The following is an 18,758-nucleotide window of genomic DNA, read 5'->3' as shown; positions in this document are numbered from 1 at the left end:
GTACTAAAAATTCATTAAGAGATAAGCCTGCACACTCATTCTCTTGTGATCTTCTTTTCTTTCCCTCCCTCCCTCCCTCCCCGCCCCCCTCTCTCTCTCTCTTTCTTTCTCAATACCAGGGAGTATACAAATGGAGTGCTCTGAGTTGTGAAATACCTGCCAGTGTGAGATTAGACTGGATGCTTTCTTTTTGGACTGTAGAAGTTAGTCACAACTTGACCTTAAAATTGAACCACACACATGTGCTATGGCCTTCTGAGAGTTGTCTACAAGGTGGAAAGGAATACTAATGTTAATGTTAGAACACCATTGATGGGCTGGGAGAAGCATCAGTTCAATTCATTTGAAGGTCTATGTAATGCTTCATCATTACTAGACCTTTTTAAGCTTCATATTATCTTTATATATAATCATATAATTGTACATCATATTTATTCATTTGTACTTTAGGCAAAGCAAACCTATAATGTAGAAGAAAATCTGTGAGCCCATTATGTTCATTTAGGCAAATCTGCTAAACTCATCTAGGTTTTCTCCTGGCCTTAACTTTGTCAGATTATTATAATCTGGTAAAGGTAAAGAATATGTGTAATATATTTAATGAAATTCTTTAAGAATTTAAAAAAAAACAGAAAGCTCTGGGTTTTTTCTTTTTTGTTTTGTTTTCTTTGTCTTGGCTTGGCAGTACATCTACTAGTCTGAATTTGGTTCATGAGACTTTAACAGGCTCCATAAAAATGACCTAAAGTATAAAGGAGTTGTGTAATTCTAAGATATACTAAATGTGTTTTTTTCAGATAATTAGTTTTTGATAAATTTATAGGTTTGATGTTTGTAAAGCTAAAAAATATCTAATATTAGAACTTTATTCATTGGGATTTAGACATTGCTAAAAAATTAAAACTTCAAAATAATTTTATACAATGGAAATAAGTATCTTATTTATGACAGATCTGTAGAACTTATAATAATAACATGTTTTTTTCAGGCCTTGATTCCTCCCTTTCTCTTCAGTCAAAGAAGCAATCACTTTTTGCCAGATTGGAAAATATTATTGTCACAGATGTTGATCCTAAGACAGTTCATAAACAAGTATGTAATAGTAAACAGTTAATATTTTTGATGATTGTATATGAAATTTTTATAATTTATTTTTTTAAAAACAAATATATTTCAATTAAATATTTATTTTTATAAAGGTTATAAATGTAAAACATTTTCTGAATGGGATTTTATTTTGTCATTACTTTCCTGACTACAGAACATTCACAACTCTGTTTTTCAGGCCGTGTCAATAATGGGAAATGAAGTTTTTCGTTTTAATTTGGATTTGTATCCAGATGCTACTGAGGGAGATTCGTATACTGATATGTCCAAAGTGGATGCTGTGCTATCATTGAATGTTGGCTGTATTCAGATTATCTACCTTCATAAATTTCTAATGTCACTTCTGGTAAAATCATAATTTAAATATTGAGTTTTCAATTTAGAAATAAATAAATCTGATAATTATGATAACAAATGTTATAAAGTCATTGAAAATAATAAGCATATATATATACAGAAAGTGTTATTGATGTGTCTATTTTTTCCTTTTATACTTTGTGTCCATAGAACTTCATGAACAATTTCCAGACAGCTAAGGAGGCACTGAGTGCTGCCACTGCCCAGGCTGCAGAAAAGGCTGCCACGAGTGTGAAGGACCTTGCTCAGAGGAGCCTTCGTGTTTCCTTCTACATTGATTTGAAAGCACCAGTTATTATCATCCCACAGTCTTCCATTTCCACCAATGCTGTAGTGGTAGATCTTGGATTAATCAGAGTTCAAAATCAATTTAGTCTGGTGTCTGGTGAAGACTCCTTAAATCCTCCAGTAATTGATAGAATGGATGTGCAGCTCACAAAACTCAAGCTTTCTAGGTATGCTCTTTCTGCGGTTATGGATTTAAGTATTATGTTAATTTTTGCTATGAAATTTTGTGATTGTTGAAACTCATACCTAACAAACTTCTATTACATATTACATACAGCTGTTTTTAAAACAGCTTTTTATTTTGAAAAATTTTAAGCCTACAGAAAAATTATAGAAATAGTACCATGAGTGTACTTTATACATTTCAGTAGTTTTACCAATTTTATATTTGCTTTAATATATGTATACATAGTATTATTATTTAAATCATATTTTGCTAACTGGTTTGAGAATAGATATCTTGACCCATTGCCCTTAAATATTTTAGAATGTGCCTCCTGAAAGCAAGGTCAGTTATATTGACTATAATATAATTATCAAATTCTGGAAATTTGGTATTGGTATAATATTATCTAATGTGCATTCAATATTGAGGTTATACCTTTGATCCAGTGATGTCCATTACAGTAAATTCCCCCCACCAGAATCACACATGGCATTTAATTGCATTCTGTACTATTAAGAGGGATTTCTGTACTAATATACACTTATTCTGGAATGTCCTTTAACCTTTCTGTATTTTTCACGATTTTCGTGGTTTTGAAGAGTGTAGTCTGGTTACTTCCTGGAACAGTTCCCAATTTAGTTTTATCTGAGTGATTCATCATGGTTTGATGGAGCTTAGACATTATTGGCAGGAATACTTTGTAAGTAATTTTATATCATCAGTGCTCACACATGACACATAAAAACACAAGAAGATTAGAAAATTATTTTCTACCCTATCAAATGAGATTTTTATCCAGAATAAAAAGGTAATGATTGTAAAGCAAGTTCAGAAAATAGTCCTGGAGAAAAACTTTATGAAACTTCCTAGAAAATGTTGTTAGCATGCATTTTGCTAATGTTTTCCTTAGTCTTTGTACCTAAAAATATATAGTCATGCTTCACTTAAAGATGGGGATACTTTCTGAGAAATGCACATTTGGTTATCTCATCATTGTATGAACATCACAGAGTGTCCTTACACAAACATTGGTGGTATCAGCCAATCATTCCATGCGATCTCTTGGTCAGAATCTATATGGTCAGGATACACAGTAAACATGATACATATGATGTATGAGGCTTCAGCCAATTTAACATGACATACTGTTTTATAGTAAACATTTTTTTAAGTAGAAGGAGTACATTCTTAAGTAGTGAAAGACTAGAAAATATATCAACCAGTAACAGTCATTTATTATCACCAAGTATTATGTGCTGTTCGTAATTGAGCATGTTGTACTTTTATGACTGGCTGTGTAGTAGGTTTATCTATACTGGTGTTACCCCAAATATAGAAATATTGTATTGTACTGTCTTTATGACAGCTACAGAGTCCCTAGGCAAGAGGAATCCCAAGGGACCACAGTGATATATGTGGGCCATCACTGACACATCATTATTGGCACATAACTATTTTTAATCGTTGAATAACAATTTGATGATTTCTCCAATGTTTTTAAGAGTGTGACTTTGTTTTTAAAATGTTTGCAGTTATCACTTGTCTGCTATTTAAAGATAAAGGTATTCATAATAATTTCATTGTTTATCAGATATTTTAATCTGTCCTTGCCAATGGATTATAAATTAATTTAATTATAAGTTCAGCTTAAAGTCATTACTTAGAGTGGAAGATAGCTGCTTCACTTTGTTTTTTAAAATCATATGTTGCGTTTCCTCCTATATTTTTGCATATATATCATTTCTGTTGGTTATTAGGACAATAATCCAGCCAGGCATCTCCCATCCTGATATTCAGCTGTTGCACCCAATTAATTTGGAGTTTTCTGTAAATCGAAATCTAGCTGCAAATTGGTACCACAAAGTGCCTGTTGTGGAAATTAAAGGACATCTTGATTCAATGAATGTGAGTACATGAGAGAAAAATCCTTCATCATTGAAATTGTAAACTCTGGAGACTTTCTTAGTATATATTCAAATAAAAGGTAGAATATTTTACTGAATGATATAAGAACAATTCCAGCCAGATGATATACAACAGGGTTATTTTATTCTTTTCAGTATAATTTAATCTTCAGATAGTGTTACTTAACTTTCATATTTGTTATTATAAGCATTTGCAGAGATCTGTGTGTAAACTATTAACATATTCCTTTTGATACTATTTATTATAAACATATACTTTTATTTTTAGAATACCTAAGGTTCTCCAAAGATAATTATAGCATTGAGGGAAATGCCTATTTTTAATATTAAGAACAGTCTTTATTTCACTGGAATTGTTATTGTTTAAAAAGTGAAGTCTGTGTATTTTCAAAATTTGTCACTTTTAAAAGATCAGATTTCTTGAATCATAATTAACTTTTTATAAAGATAAGTCATTGTGGTTCATATTGACTTATAAATTGTTCTATAAATATTTTCTTTGAAAATAAAAATGTTTACATGAAATGAGTAGTGAAATACTTGAGTGGATAGTAATTATATAAATTTTTGATTGTTAGGTTATATTGTCCTTTGTGTTTTATTACTGAGAATTTGTTTTCTGCATTAAATTGTTTCATTGTACAATGAAATGCCTTTTTTTCTTTTTTAACATAATATCTCACAGGTTAGTCTAAATCAGGAAGATCTTAATCTTTTATTTAGAATATTAGGAGAAAATCTTGGTGAGGCTACTGAAGACTTAGATAAAGTGAAACCAAGAATACAAGAGACAGGTAAGAGTCTGACAATAGGTGACATAGTAAATGTGTCTATTTTATTTTATAATTTAGTAGATAATAATCTCTTTCTTTCCTATTTTTGTGGTGCTGGGTAGCAAACCCAGAGTCTTGTGCATGTTAAAAGCACAGAGTCTATATCACTCATCTACATGTATCCTTTTCTGAAAGAGACAATATAAGAGAAGTAAACAAATATAATTTACAAATTGTAATTTGTATTACCAAGAAAGCAAACAGGAAGTTATATTTGGAGATGATTGATTCTTTTTAGTTAAGCAGTCAATCCATTGTCATTTTAACATTTTTTTTTAAATTATATAAGTTGGTTGAAGAACATTAAGAAGGGGGTCAATATTCAGTTGTGGATTCCTGGGATAATTATTGTATTTACATGTACAGAAAAAAGTATTTAATTTGTCCTTGTTTATGGTAGCATACTTCTTGTGATTTTTAAGTAAGGCTTAGTAGTAAAATATTTTTAAGAATTGCACTTGCTGATAAAGTACCATTCCCTGATGATACTGAAAAATTATACTGCAATAAAATGAAGAGAATTTAAATTATTAGTTGCGTCCCTTTTGATTTAGCAATTAAGTAATTATAGTACAAATTTTAAGCTGTTTTACACATATGTATATACATGAATGTATCATGCACACACACATATAATTTGTTTTTTCAAAAAATGGTATCACTTGTGTGTATATGCAATTTGCTTATTTTTTTTCTAAATTATGTCTTGTGTTCATTTTATATTGGTATATGTTCTATGTATGGATCTCCTTTATTCTTTTTAATGACTACCTGGTATTAGAGTCTGTGGAAATTTCATGATTTAGCAAGTCTCCATTTTATAAACATTTTAGTTTGCTTTCAGTTTTTTCACTGTAACCATGTTGCATTCAATATCCTGTACATGCACTTTTACAAGTACTTGTAGGGTAATACCAGCTAAAGGGTATGTAATCTTTATAAATTTAAAATTAATTAATACAATTTTAAAAACATAATTTAAAATTTTGATAGATCTGTCAATTACCTTCCATAGGACTTCTACTGTTTTGTACTTGTACCAGGTTGTTCCTTTTTTTCCCCCTTTGGTACCAGGAATTGATCCCAGGGGTGTTTTAACCAATGAGCCCTTTTTCTTTTTTTTTTTTTTAGTTTGAGATAGGATCTCACTAAGTTGCTCAGGGCCTACTAGCTACTAGGTTATTGTGCCTGGCCTTGAATTTAAAATCCTCCTGCCTCAGCCTCCTGAACCACTGGGATTACTGGTGTGCACCACCATGCCCGGCACCAGGTTGTTTTCCTATAACTTGTTAATATAGTGTATTGTCAGATTTTAAAATTTTTGCTCATTTGCTGAGTTAAAGATGATATTTCACTACATTTTTTCATCATTTAATTTTTTACTATAACATAACATATATGTACAGAAATTTTAAGTGTACAACTTAATGAACTTTTACATGTAGATACAACTATTCTGTCACCATGAGACAGATGCTGCATGTCTTCAGCATCTCAGAAAGCCTCCCTGATGTCCCTTCCCAGTCAGTACTATGTTCCCCCAAATCCAACCAGATGTAACTATCATTCCAACTTACAATACTATAGATTATTTTAACTCTTCTTGAGTTTTACGTAAATGGAATTATGAATAAATTACTCTTTTGTATGTGGCTGCTTTTTTTCAACACATCCTGAAATTCTTTTGATACTGTACTTAATAGTAGTTGGCTCTTTTTATTCCTATGTAATGTTCAAATATAAAAATGTATCCAGAATTGTTTTTTATCTATTCTATTTTTGATGAACATTTGGTTTGTTTCTATTTTTTGACTACTGTGAATAAAGTTGCTGTGTTGTTGTATATATCTTTTAGCATACAGTAATTCTCTTTATTTGTGGATTTGATTTCCAGGGTTTTAGTTAGCTGTGATCAATAGTGGTTTGAAAGTGTCAAGTGGAAAGTTGCATAAATAAATAGCTTAAAAGTTATAAATTGCATTCTGCTCTGCCAGGGACATTAATCATCCCTTTGCTTGGCATATCCACATGATATATGCTACTTTTCTATCATTCATTTAATAGCTGTCTTAGTTATCAGGTAGATTGTTATGCTATCCCAGTGCTTATATTCAAATGATCCTTAGTATTTAACATGACCACGAAGTTCAAGTGTAGTGGAAACTCATTGGTGGCAATTTTATTACAGATTATTTTTTATAATTATCTATATCAGGCTTGGGCTGTGGCTCAGCAGTAGCGACTTGCCTGGCATGTGTGGGGCACTGGGTTAGGTTCTCAGCACTGCAAAAAATTAAATAAAAAATAAAAAACTTCTATCGACAACTAAAAAAAATAATTAAATCATTGTTGTTAATCTCTTACTGTGCCTAATTTACAAATCAGACTTTATCATAGGTGTGTTATGTATAGAACTATCTGTGGTTTCAGGCTCCTGCTAGGTGTTTTATAACGTATCCCCCTTAGAGGAGGAGAGGCTACTCTACTTATATTGTTTTTTTTTTTTTTGGATATGTAGATAGGAGTAGAAGTACTGGGTTCTATGTTAGGTTTTCATTTTAACTTTAGTAACTTATACCATATTATATCAAATGGTTTTCTAAGTGTTTGTACCTGTTTACTTTTAGTAATATATGAGTCCCATTTGTGTTGTATTCTCACCCTTACTTGGGAATTGTCAGTGTTTTAAAATTTAGTCGTTCTGGTGGATATCCAGTAATATTTTACTATGTTTTTTATTTGTTCCCTAATAACTAATGAAGTTGAACACCTTTAAAAAAAAGTGTATGGGGGGGGGGGTGATATTGGCTATTTGGATACCCTCTTGTGACCTGACTTTTCAAGTCTATTCTGTCATTTTTACCAAGGTGTTCATTGTTTTTATTGATAAGTAGGAGTTTTTTGTTATTGTTGTTCATCCTGGACACGAGTCCTTTGCTAATTTTTTGTATTAAATATATGTGTTGGTATATGTGTAGAAATGTTTTTTCCTTTCTGGTTTTCCTTTTAACTCTCATGGGTCCTTTGATTAATAGAATTTAGTAGACTTTGTTAACTTTAATAAACTCCAATTTACTGTCTTAAAAATGATCAGTGCTTTGTATTTAATATTTAAGAAATTTTTGAGTATTCCTGGAATTGTTTTGTAAGAGCAAAATATTTGTTAGGACCACCCCACACTCCTGGCTAATTATGTTTGGAGCAGTGCTGGAAAACAATGAAAATTAAGAAACCTTGCCATAGGCATTGCTTTCTTAAAGGCAAAAATAGCAGTGGTTTTCTATATGGGTTTCTGGTGTAGGTGATATTTCAGGGTTCTGGTTTGCTCTTTCAGTGATCAAGATAATGTTAGGAATGATGTAATGATATTGAGGGTTGGTTGAAAGTGAAAGCAATCAAATCAGACTGATGAATGAATTTGGACACCACCCCTTGTAATCTGTGTGACACTGGGTAAGGTACTGAATCAGTCTGAACCCTCAATTTTTTTATTAGTTGTTCAAAACATTACATAGCTCTTGACATCATATTTCATACAATTTTTATCTGCATTTTGAGGACAATAAAGTCTTACCTTCAAGGAATATTATAAAAACTAAATGAGACCATCCCTGTATAAGACTTAGTACAATATCTGGTGCCCAAGTATACTCATAGCAGAGACAACTGCTATTTTGTGTATTACAATTTAAAGAGCAATTTTATTGTATTTCAGGATGTGCTGATTTCAGAAAGACAGCATCATATTCATATGACTTTTCCTTTTTGTTGTAGTTGTTGTTTATAAAACCTCTCCCATGTCATTACTCTGTGATTTTCCCCAATTTCTTACTTTTTTCTTGGAATATCTTCTCTGTGTGCAGGTCGTTGAGCTCTACTTGGATGGTACCTTTTGTGTTAAACCTTTCTTTACTTGCTTGTAATGGTGTTAAACCTTGTTCTGTGCTTTCTGTGCATTTTATGTATTTTTATTAACATTTGCCCTCTTAATGTCAATAAGTGCGGTCTGCTTGTTTTGCTTGTGTTTTAAATATATGTGTCTTGTACTATACCATGAGTTTTCTAAGGGCTAGAGAGATGACTGATTTCTGTATTTTTAGGCCTTTGCCAGATCCAAAGTACTGATATTTGTCCTGTGAAAGAAATGTCTGAAATGAGTTTCTTTTGAACATCTTTAGGTAAAATTAAAGAGCCCTGTGAAACCTCTATATCACAAGATGTACATGTTTCACAAGATACTTTAACAGCTGGAATGGAAGAAATTAGATCTGTAGATATCATTAATATTTTGCTGAATTTTGAAATTAAAGAGGTATGTAATTTTCATATGTTCTTGTAAAATGAGGTAGATAAATAATGGATACTTAGAATTATCTCTTAAACTTGTAAATAATAGGCAGAGAAAAATCTTACACAGTTTGTTTTCATGTAGCAATGGTGCTTTCAAATTTGAGGGTTTATTAAGAATGAGTATATATAGGGTGTATATTATTTCATAGTTAAAAATGATAGTATTTCATGTAACTTGCTTTTTCACTATTATAATTCTAGGACAGTTGGAATGTGGCTTGCTTTGCAGTTCCATAAAAGAAAGGCAGGAAAAGGAAATAATGATTGAGAAATCCTTTGCAAATGCTAGAAACTCTTATGGAATAAAATACAGTATGTCTACACTTTAAAACATGTTTAATACTATATGGTATAAATGTTTATTACTATATAGCATATGCTTTCCATTTACAGATTCTTGAGGAAAGAATAAGTGGATTTTCCTCTTCTTTATTCACACATTGAACAAATTGTATGTGCTAGATGCCAAAGATGCAGAGGCAGAATGCAAATTCAAACAATTGAAGTATTTATGTTTTCATTTAAAATGTACTCAGAGTAGTGTATGACATTGGAGCTTCTGGTATGGATGGTAGCAAGGGGATGTTCTAATAGGGTTAGGAAGATTTCCTAGAAGAAGTGACATTTGAGTTGAGTTTTTAAGGAAAAATAAATAGTCTAAAAAAGGGGGATCAGAAAAGGGGCTAGGGTAGGGATAGAAAGGAATAGGCATAAAGTTTTGAATAAGTGAGAAAGCAGTAGATCTAGGGACCTGAAAGCACCTTCCTCTAAAATCCCTTCATCATTAAATATTTGTGTTCTCTGAGCTAAAAATTATAAGCTTTTTATACAAATGGATTCTGTGTTTTTGAACTGAAATACATGCTTGTAGTGTTGCTAAAAGGGTGTTGAAACTAACTTTGTTATATTAAACCTCCAGTATTTTTTCTGGTTAATATCAGAGTTGCTAAAGATTTTTAAATTTTGACAATTCAAACATTGTTAGATAAATAATTCTGTTTCCAAAGTTCTTAATTAATGTGTGTATGTAAAAAGCCTGTAAGTCATTTTAATATCATTTGTAATATATATTATGATAGACCCTGTCCTTTGGGACAGTGATTGGGGTAGAGGGCGAGAAATTTGCATCCTCCAGGTGAATACTTGATGTTGTCTGAAAACATTTTTGGTTCTTACTTACATAGTGGGAGACTGCTACCGGGAACTGGTGGATAGAGTCAGGGATGCTGCCAAATATCTTACAGTGCACAGGACTGTAACAGCCCCCTGTTATGCATATTTGTTAGCTTAAAATGTCAGCAGTGCCACCATTGAGATTTCCTTGCCTTAGGAGTTCTATACAAATTAGCTGTTAATCTCAGACTTTCAAATGAAAGCCATCCATCAGACCAGATTATCTGGGAATTAGGCCAAATTTCTATTTATTGTCATTTTTGTACTTTACCTTTGAAAATCACTAGAAAATAGTGGTGATGCTTCAAAAGTTTTAACAGTTATATGTGCCTCCTGAGGTAAATAACAATAAACAATTTTCAGGCACAAATGGAAATAAATGTTGTTGTTTGAATCTATTGGTCATATCACTCTGTATGGTTATTAAATTCTTGATTTATCTACATTGCATATTAATGAGATTGTTTGTGGTAATACTGATGCATCCTTTAAGGTTGTGATTACTCTGATGAAAAAAGCAGAAAAGAAAGGAAGGCCTTTCCATGAACTCAATGTTCTGCAGCTTGGAGTAGAAGCTAGAGTTAAAACATATGAAATGACTGCTAAAGCTTATCTAAAAAAAATTAGTATGCGGTGCTTTGATTTTACTGGTGAGTGTGAAGTTTTATTTGTGTCAATTATTCATTAGGCAGATGGTCCTTTTATCAATATTAAACATTTATTTATGTCACCATAGTTATTTAGATTAAATTTATTACAGTGATAACAAGGAATTTGATATTTAAAAAATGTACCTCATGTAATTATCATAAATAAAGAATATATCTAAGTATATATTTAACATAAAATGGAATATACCTAAAAAATTAACCATGTATGTATATAACACTTCAGTACTTATAAAAGGCACCATTTCAACATAACTATGCCATTAGAACTGACATTTTAGGAAATCAGAAACCAGGTACAGACCCCATGGACTTTTTTGAAAAGTTAATTTACAAGGAAACATGATTTCTTATTTTTAAAATCTGTTTAAATTAAATGAGGTTTTAAATTTGTTGTTAGTTACATTAATGCTTGCTTGTAAAAATGAAAATTAAATAATACAGAAGAATAAAGAAGGAACAATTTAACATTATCTTGTAGTCTCATTCCTTTCCTCCCAAATAAACATAAGTTATTGTTTAGTGGGTATCCTGGACCTTTGTAATTCACTTTCTGAATTATAGCAAGCCAACTTTCAGAGTTTTTATGAGTATTTAAAGTTTATAGAAACTCTTGAAATATCTTACAAGCAAACTTACATTGAGAGTAATTCTTACTTTTTATAAACTTTTTAGGTTCATTCCTTAATATATTATGATTTGTTCAAATGAGAGTAATATCAGTAGTACCAAGTGTTGTAACAGTTGTAATTGACTACTGCTAGGTTTGTTCATTTATCTCTTATTTTTATGGAGCTTCTTTTTTCAAAGCCAGGCTTACTGAGACATCATTTCTATATAGTAAAGCTAATTCATCCTTTTCTGTGAGTTTTGATAAGCATACATATTTGTAACTGGCTGGTCCTGTCTTAAAAGATGGTTTGAAGTGTTTAAGAGATGTTACCTTGTCTTTTTCCCTTCTAGACTCTAAAGGAGAACCTCTTCACATTGTTAACTCTTCTAATGTAACTGATGAACCTCTCCTGAAAATGTTGCTAATCAAGGTACCTGGTTTCATTTCTAGAATTCTTGAATATTTAAGTATATGAAGTAATATATATTGCTCTCATATTTAATGTTCCAATTTTCTCCCCCCCTTTTTTTCATTCTAAATTGGTTGATTGTGGTGAATTTTCCAACCATCTTAAGATCCCGGATACTCTATTAGCCTTCTGAGTTATCCTTTGGTGTTGAATAAATATGAGTAATACATAGTTCTGCTGTATTCTGAAGTGTGTTATAATCTAGAAGACTAGCATTTCTCCTACATTTAGGTTTGGTCCACCTAATCTACATATACTAGCATTTCTTCCAGAGTAGGATGAGGAATTTGAGTTTTTGCATCTGTAGAATGTGAGACATGCTTTATGTGGTCAGTTTTGGGGACATGTTCTTTTTTTCCTGTAAGTAGTATGTTTTTACTGTTTTAATAGCATACTTTGAACAGTTTTAAAAAAATAAAGTGTTTTCAATGCATCACATTTTAGTGTTTGTAACCCAATGCTTTAATTATTCACTATTTGTAGGCGGACAGTGATGGGCCAGAATTTAACACTGTTCATGACAATACCAAACAGAGACTGAAGGTAAATTTTTATAATTCACTATAAGGCTGGGTTCATAATGAGTAAATGTAGCTTTACAGCCATTTTCAATTAGAAGATTGTAAGTTCTAAAATTAGAATAAGGGTGACAATAATAATATATTTAATTTTATAGATAATATAAGTGGATGGGCTTGGAGAAGTAGCCCTGTGGTAGAGTGCTTTCCTGGCATGTGCAGGACCCTGGGTTTAGTACGCAGCAACACATACACACACACACACACACACACACACACACACACACACACTATGTAAAATAAAGTAGTATAAAATAAATAAAATAGGTGGATGAAGAATTAATTTCTGAGAAAAATATTTGTTTCTCAGATGTGAATTATTACTTGTTGATTGTATATTTTTAAAGAGAATGTTCTTTCACCATGGTTATTTGACTTGGTGTTGATGGACATATTAAACATTTGAATTATGTATTGCTTTAGGATTAGAACAAGTCTAGGCACAAGAATAAAGCATGGCCTCATTCAGACATTGCTCACAGTCTATTGAATATATAATCAGTCTTGGAATGCTTACTATATCTTAAAACTCATCAAATCCTTTTGAGTTTAGAATTGCAGTGGCACATGGGAGTGGGCTGTCAGGTTATTGTCTGGTAAGGATTAACATTGCAATAGTAATCCTAAGGAATAACATGGTAATAGTGATTCTTTAAAAAAAATTTTAAAGCCCTTTAACTAAGCTAATTAGTTGTATATACGTATATGTTGAGGTTTAAGGTAAAAGCATTGCATATCTGGAATCTGCCTCTCTAATTGTTCATTATCTTAGGTTTCATTTTCATCCTTGGACTTAGTACTTCATTTGGAAGCTTTACTTTCCTTTATGGATTTTCTATCATCTGCTGTTCCATCCTCTGAGTCTTCCTTTTCTGAGAAGGAATCTGAGCAAAAACCACTTGTGGGGGAATCTGGAAGTATTGCCATCAAAACTGGTATTAATTTTTGCCTTAATGTCTAATACTGTCATATATAAACTTACATTTTTAAGCTAAGATAAATATTCAACATTTTGATATTATAACTGGTCTGTCAGGTTAGTTTCAGAGAAAGCAAATTTTATCTTTCTGGAATTATAGGGCAATTTATTGAAGAATTTTGAATAAATGTTTAGTATTAATCATTTGTATTCAATTTTACTGTTTAGCTTTTTCATTAAATAGAAGTTGTATATAATTTGCATTGACATATTTTTGCAGTTTTTAGTTCAATGAAAGTGAGAAAAGTTAAATATGAATACAATCATGCATGGAACAAAGGTCCATTAGTCCTGCCTTGTGCTCAACAATTATAAGGGCTTTGTGGGTACCAAAGAAGGAATGTCACAGAAGAAAGACACTCACTTTGGTTTCTAACCAAATCCATATTTTGATCACACATAAATTTGAGCACATATTCCTCAGACATATGACTTGTGCTGTGAAATTTTAGAGATGGAAGTATCCTGAGTGAATAAAGATACATTGGCCTGTTTTTAGGCCAATATCATTGAATTAATTTTTCATATTGTATATTTTAAATGTCTAACATCGAATAATTTAATTTTCAGACCATTACAAGTTTGACATCTGAATTACTGGCATCTTAAGTATAAAACTGTTAGTACTACTAGATCTGATACAGGGATCTGATTTTTTTAAAATCATGGAACAGAGCAATTATTTTGTTAAAACTGCAGTAAGAGAGTTTTACCTTCTTTGTCTTTAGTGTATTTTCTTGCCACAGTAATATCTTTAAGAGATAATATCCTTAGAAATACCTCTTCTTTATTTAACATTTATATGACATATACAAAGTACAGTTCAATGAAAAATTAGTATTTAGATTCAGAATGAATTACAAATACTATTAACCCAAAGAAATTATCTGTTTTTTCATGTTTGGTCTCTATGGTTTGATTGTGCTAAAATAAATATTAAGGAAAAAAATTGTCATCATATTGGTGATTTAGGACTGATACCCCCCTGCTCTGGCAGTTCTGTGGGAAGGTTCTGTTTTCTTCAGGTAAGACAGATTTATAGGAAAGTGTATTCTAAATTTATTAATCAGCACCTGCACTAAAGTAGATTAAGGTAATCAGTTCAATTGTGATTCTTACATCTTATTTTATGTGTTTTCCCCCTAATCGTCAGCCTTTTTGTGTTCATGTTTCATTGAGTTTGTTGTACAATTTTTTTATGAAGCAGTAACAGTAGCTTATAATATAGAGAAATGAATTGGTTCTATAATTAAATAACATGTATTAAAATGACAGTACTATGAATTTTAATAACTTCATCAGTATTATAATTTTTCATTAATTGTTCTTTGCTGTAATATGTGATATGAAAAGGAGCTCAAAATCAAAGTTTTCAACTAAAATAATTCTAGAATTTGAATTTAGAGGGTTATCTTTTTCTTAGAAGATGAAAAAAAAATTTTATCTAGTAAATAGTACATGAAGGTCTTATTATTGCCTTTATTCTTCATTTGAAGGGGAACATGCTAATTTTTGTCTAATTAGTATTTGAAAATTGATTCAAATTCATATTAACTATGTTATCTTAACAGAGATCTTTCTGGGTTCCTTATAATATTTTATGTAGTTTTATTTTGGTGGATTTGATATTATTTTGCATCTTTTATCATCTTTCTACTTTGCTGATCACAAAATTTCTCTTGATTTTCAGTATCTAGCACCATTTCTAAAGAAGATGTGTTTGATTTAAAAGTCACAGCTGAATTAAATGCATTTAATATCTTTGTTTGTGATCAGAAGTGTAACATAGCAGATATTAAAATACATGGTAAGTAATTATTTTTTGATGTGGGTCTTTATATTTCTTTGCATAAGTATCCAGGGAAAATGAGCTTGTGCACAATGGATTTCTTCTGAGCCATATTATGGTTTACTTATGTTGAAGACTTATGCAAGCGTTGTAAAGGTGTACTTTCAAATGTTTGAAGTATATTTTTTTATGATTCCTTACTGACTTGAGGCATTCCTTATGTACTTAAAAAAATTCAGAATATCTGAGGCTTAGTCTCTTCTTGGTGTGCATTTTAAAAATAATATCACTTTAGACAGAGAAATGAATATCATAACATTTCACAGACTGAAAAGAATGCCATTAGCATTATTTTCCCTTGTCTTTTGTACACATATAGCATTGGAAAAGTTTCTGAAAGATGTTTTCTGAGTGATTGAGTGATTTCCATTATATTAGTTTGATATAAGAATGGGGTAGCATGTTATTATGGTCCATAGGTTCTGGAGAATTTGCCAAGGTTCTAACTAACTAACTAATACTGGCAGCTTTGAGCAAATTATTTAACTTTTCTATGTCTCAGTTTCTTCTTCTATAGAATGAAGACAGTAATAATTATGCATGGGGTTCTGGTGAGCATTAAAAAAGTTTATGCATTTACAAATGTTTAGAAAAGTGGCTGGTACACAGTAAGCAGTTTTTTTAAACGGTTAAAAAAAATTAGCACGGTTCAACAGATATCACCATATATCTGTTTTATAGGGAATACAGATGCAGGACAGTTTAAAACACTATAAGACATTTAGACATTATGATGACAGATTTTTTTGAAGAGAAATCTTAGAAGACTGTACTTTAAAAAGTACAGTTTTTGTTTTCATTTCCACAACTTTTATATATGAGATGCATGTAGCATTTAAAGGTTTTGTAAACTTTCTTGGGTGACTCATACATGGAAGTTGATGCTGTTAATATGTTTAGTAATGAGTATTTTTTAATTCATTCTATATCTTGGTAGTATATTATTGAATTAAAATGCCACTAAATTGGTTCATTTAGATGGAGTAAAAAGTTTATAAATAATATGTCTCCCTTAGGAATGGATGCCTCTGTATCTGTGAAGCCAAAGCAGACTGATATGTTTGCCAGACTTCAGAATATCATAGTTACAAATGTTGATTTGCTGTCCATTCACAAAAAGGTAATTAAAAAATAGATTTTTGTATTGAAGTTTAGTTTCTTCTTTGACTTTGGGATGCTAATATTCATAAGTGTATTTAGTATACATTTATTAGTTGTCTGTCACATGTTGGGCATTTTGTTACAGTTGATAACAGTTGGCTTTCATGTTGTATGTATACCAGGCCTTCTGCTATACAGTGATTTGAAAAGTTACTTCTGAACAGTTCAGTAACAGATAGATATTTTTATAATAAGGGCTAGGGGTGTAGTGTAGCTCAGTGACAGAATATTTGTTTAGTATGTCTGAGGCTGTGGGTCGATCTCCAGCTCTACCAAAAAAACAAAAACAAAGAAGATATTTCTATTAATAAAAAAGTGTTTTTTATAGAAATAGGAAAAGCTTTTGCTAAATAAAATGTTTTTCATAAAATTGTTTAGGGTTACATTGATATATTGCTTCTTCATATATCAAGGATTGCATAATAAGGGATAGAGCAATAAGGAATTTGCAGTAATGCCTAGGTATTGCATACTTTTAGGCTGTCTCTATTTTGGGAGATGAAGTCTTCAGATTTCAAATGACTCTGTATCCAGATGCCACAGAAGGAAAGGCTTATGCAGATATGTCTAAAGTAGATGGCAAACTTAGTCTCAAAGTGGGCTGTATTCAAATTGTTTATGTTCATAAATTCTTCATGTCTCTTTTGGTAAGTTTATATGAATTTATTTCTTATTGAGACCTAAATATTTTGTCTATACACCTGAACCTTAGATAGTCAAAATCTTCACTTCTCAGGCTATCTACTAAACACCCTGATGCCGAACACAATTCTGTAGTTAAGGAGATCTTTTATATAATGTTAACCAAATTGATTTTTAAATCATTGTTTTAAACATAGAAACTGTCATTCTCTAACATTTTAACTACATATTTTAAACATATAGCTACATATTTTAATAGTATTTTTGTAATTTTTAATTTAGGGCTTTTCAGTGTTACTTGTTTGATGAAATACCTTAGGGTATTTAGCTAGAAGAACTTTCTAATAAAACTCATCAGCTATTTGAAAAACTAATATTGAAACTTACAGATTTTGGTTGTATTTCTGATCAACAAGACCATGAAATTGTTTCATTTTTACTATATCCATGTAAGTGTCATGGACTAAAGAGTTTAAATCTGCCTGTGCCTCTTAACAGAGCTGCCGACTACAACTTACCAGTCATGAATTTTCCAAAACATCACGTTCACTTTTCTAGAAAGTCATTTATTTTGAGCTAGGAAGAAGATATTAAGTTTCTGTTGTATTATCAATGGATGAACATTAAGAATATTGCTTTTCCAGGCTTGTGGCACATCTTTGTAATCCTAGCAACTCAGGAGACAGAGGCAGTAAGATTGCAAATTGAAGGCCAGCCTCAGAAACTTAGTATGACCCTGTCTCAAAATGAAAAAATAAAGCAGGCCAGGGATGTAGCTCAGTGTCCCTGGGTTAAATCCCTAGTATTGGGAGAAAGAAGAAAGTTTAAAGAGTATTGCTTCTAAGAATGATCATTTCTCCATTGGGAAAAATCTGTTTTTAGTTGAAATTGAGATGAAAAGCTTCTTAATATAAACAAAGAAGTTTTGATTCTTATTAATGATTCCAGGGTAATACATAATTAACAATGTGTGCTCATGCCTGGCACATTTAAAATAAATTTTAAAGCTACCAGATCCTTAGTTTCTAAGAATAATCTTTATTCCTGTGATCTAGAGTAATAGAATGGAACCCACTTTTGGAGCAATAAGGTGCTTTCTCTCAATCCTTTCATTTAAATTTTGAATTTAACATGACTAACATTTACTAATAAAAAAGATTTTTTGAGAAGTTGGAAAATTTATCATAAAATCAAATAATTTTGAAAAATATAAATGAAAGTTAAAGAATTCTTCTTTCCTGGAGATAACTGTTAATGACTTTATTCTTCTCTGTATACATAGTCACAAGTAACATCTCTTTTATGTTATCTCTTTTGTTTAGTTTTTTTTTTTTTTAAGAGTAAATACTTTCTGAAATTTTTTCTTTAAAAACGAATGTTCATGGCAGGACATAGTGACACATACCTGTAATCCTAGCGGCTCAGGAGGCAAAGGCAGGAGGATCTTGAGTTTAAAGCCAGCCTTAGCAAAAGCGAGGCGCTAAGCAACTGAGACCCTATCTCTAATAAAATTCAAAATAGGGCTAGGGGTATGGCTCAGTGGTGGAGTGCCCCTGAATTCAATCTGTGGTACAAAAAAAAAAAAAAGTCTTTTTTGGGG

The 18,758-nt window shown here is 31.2% G+C and overlaps 1 protein-coding gene across 2 annotated transcripts in view; it reads left to right on the top strand.

Moving 5' to 3' along the window:
* Window positions 1-18,758, top strand: part of Vps13c (vacuolar protein sorting 13 homolog C) — a 171,100-nt gene that overhangs the window by 80,368 nt on the left and 71,974 nt on the right. For both annotated transcript variants that reach the window (XM_026384841.2, XM_026384843.2), the window contains exons 31-43: window positions 989-1,092; window positions 1,286-1,453; window positions 1,615-1,919; window positions 3,676-3,823; window positions 4,529-4,637; window positions 8,855-8,988; window positions 10,693-10,849; window positions 11,831-11,910; window positions 12,433-12,492; window positions 13,300-13,462; window positions 15,197-15,313; window positions 16,372-16,475; window positions 16,996-17,163. In XM_026384841.2, the coding sequence (XP_026240626.2) occupies window positions 989-1,092; window positions 1,286-1,453; window positions 1,615-1,919; window positions 3,676-3,823; window positions 4,529-4,637; window positions 8,855-8,988; window positions 10,693-10,849; window positions 11,831-11,910; window positions 12,433-12,492; window positions 13,300-13,462; window positions 15,197-15,313; window positions 16,372-16,475; window positions 16,996-17,163 (1,817 nt within the window). The remainder of the gene's footprint in view (window positions 1-988; window positions 1,093-1,285; window positions 1,454-1,614; window positions 1,920-3,675; window positions 3,824-4,528; window positions 4,638-8,854; window positions 8,989-10,692; window positions 10,850-11,830; window positions 11,911-12,432; window positions 12,493-13,299; window positions 13,463-15,196; window positions 15,314-16,371; window positions 16,476-16,995; window positions 17,164-18,758) is intronic.

Source organism: Urocitellus parryii, chromosome 6 (assembly GCF_045843805.1).
Source record: "Urocitellus parryii isolate mUroPar1 chromosome 6, mUroPar1.hap1, whole genome shotgun sequence".
Classification (NCBI taxonomy): Eukaryota; Metazoa; Chordata; class Mammalia; order Rodentia; family Sciuridae; genus Urocitellus; species Urocitellus parryii.
Note: the sequence above shows the minus strand (reverse complement) of the source record. Positions and strands in the feature narration are given on the sequence as shown.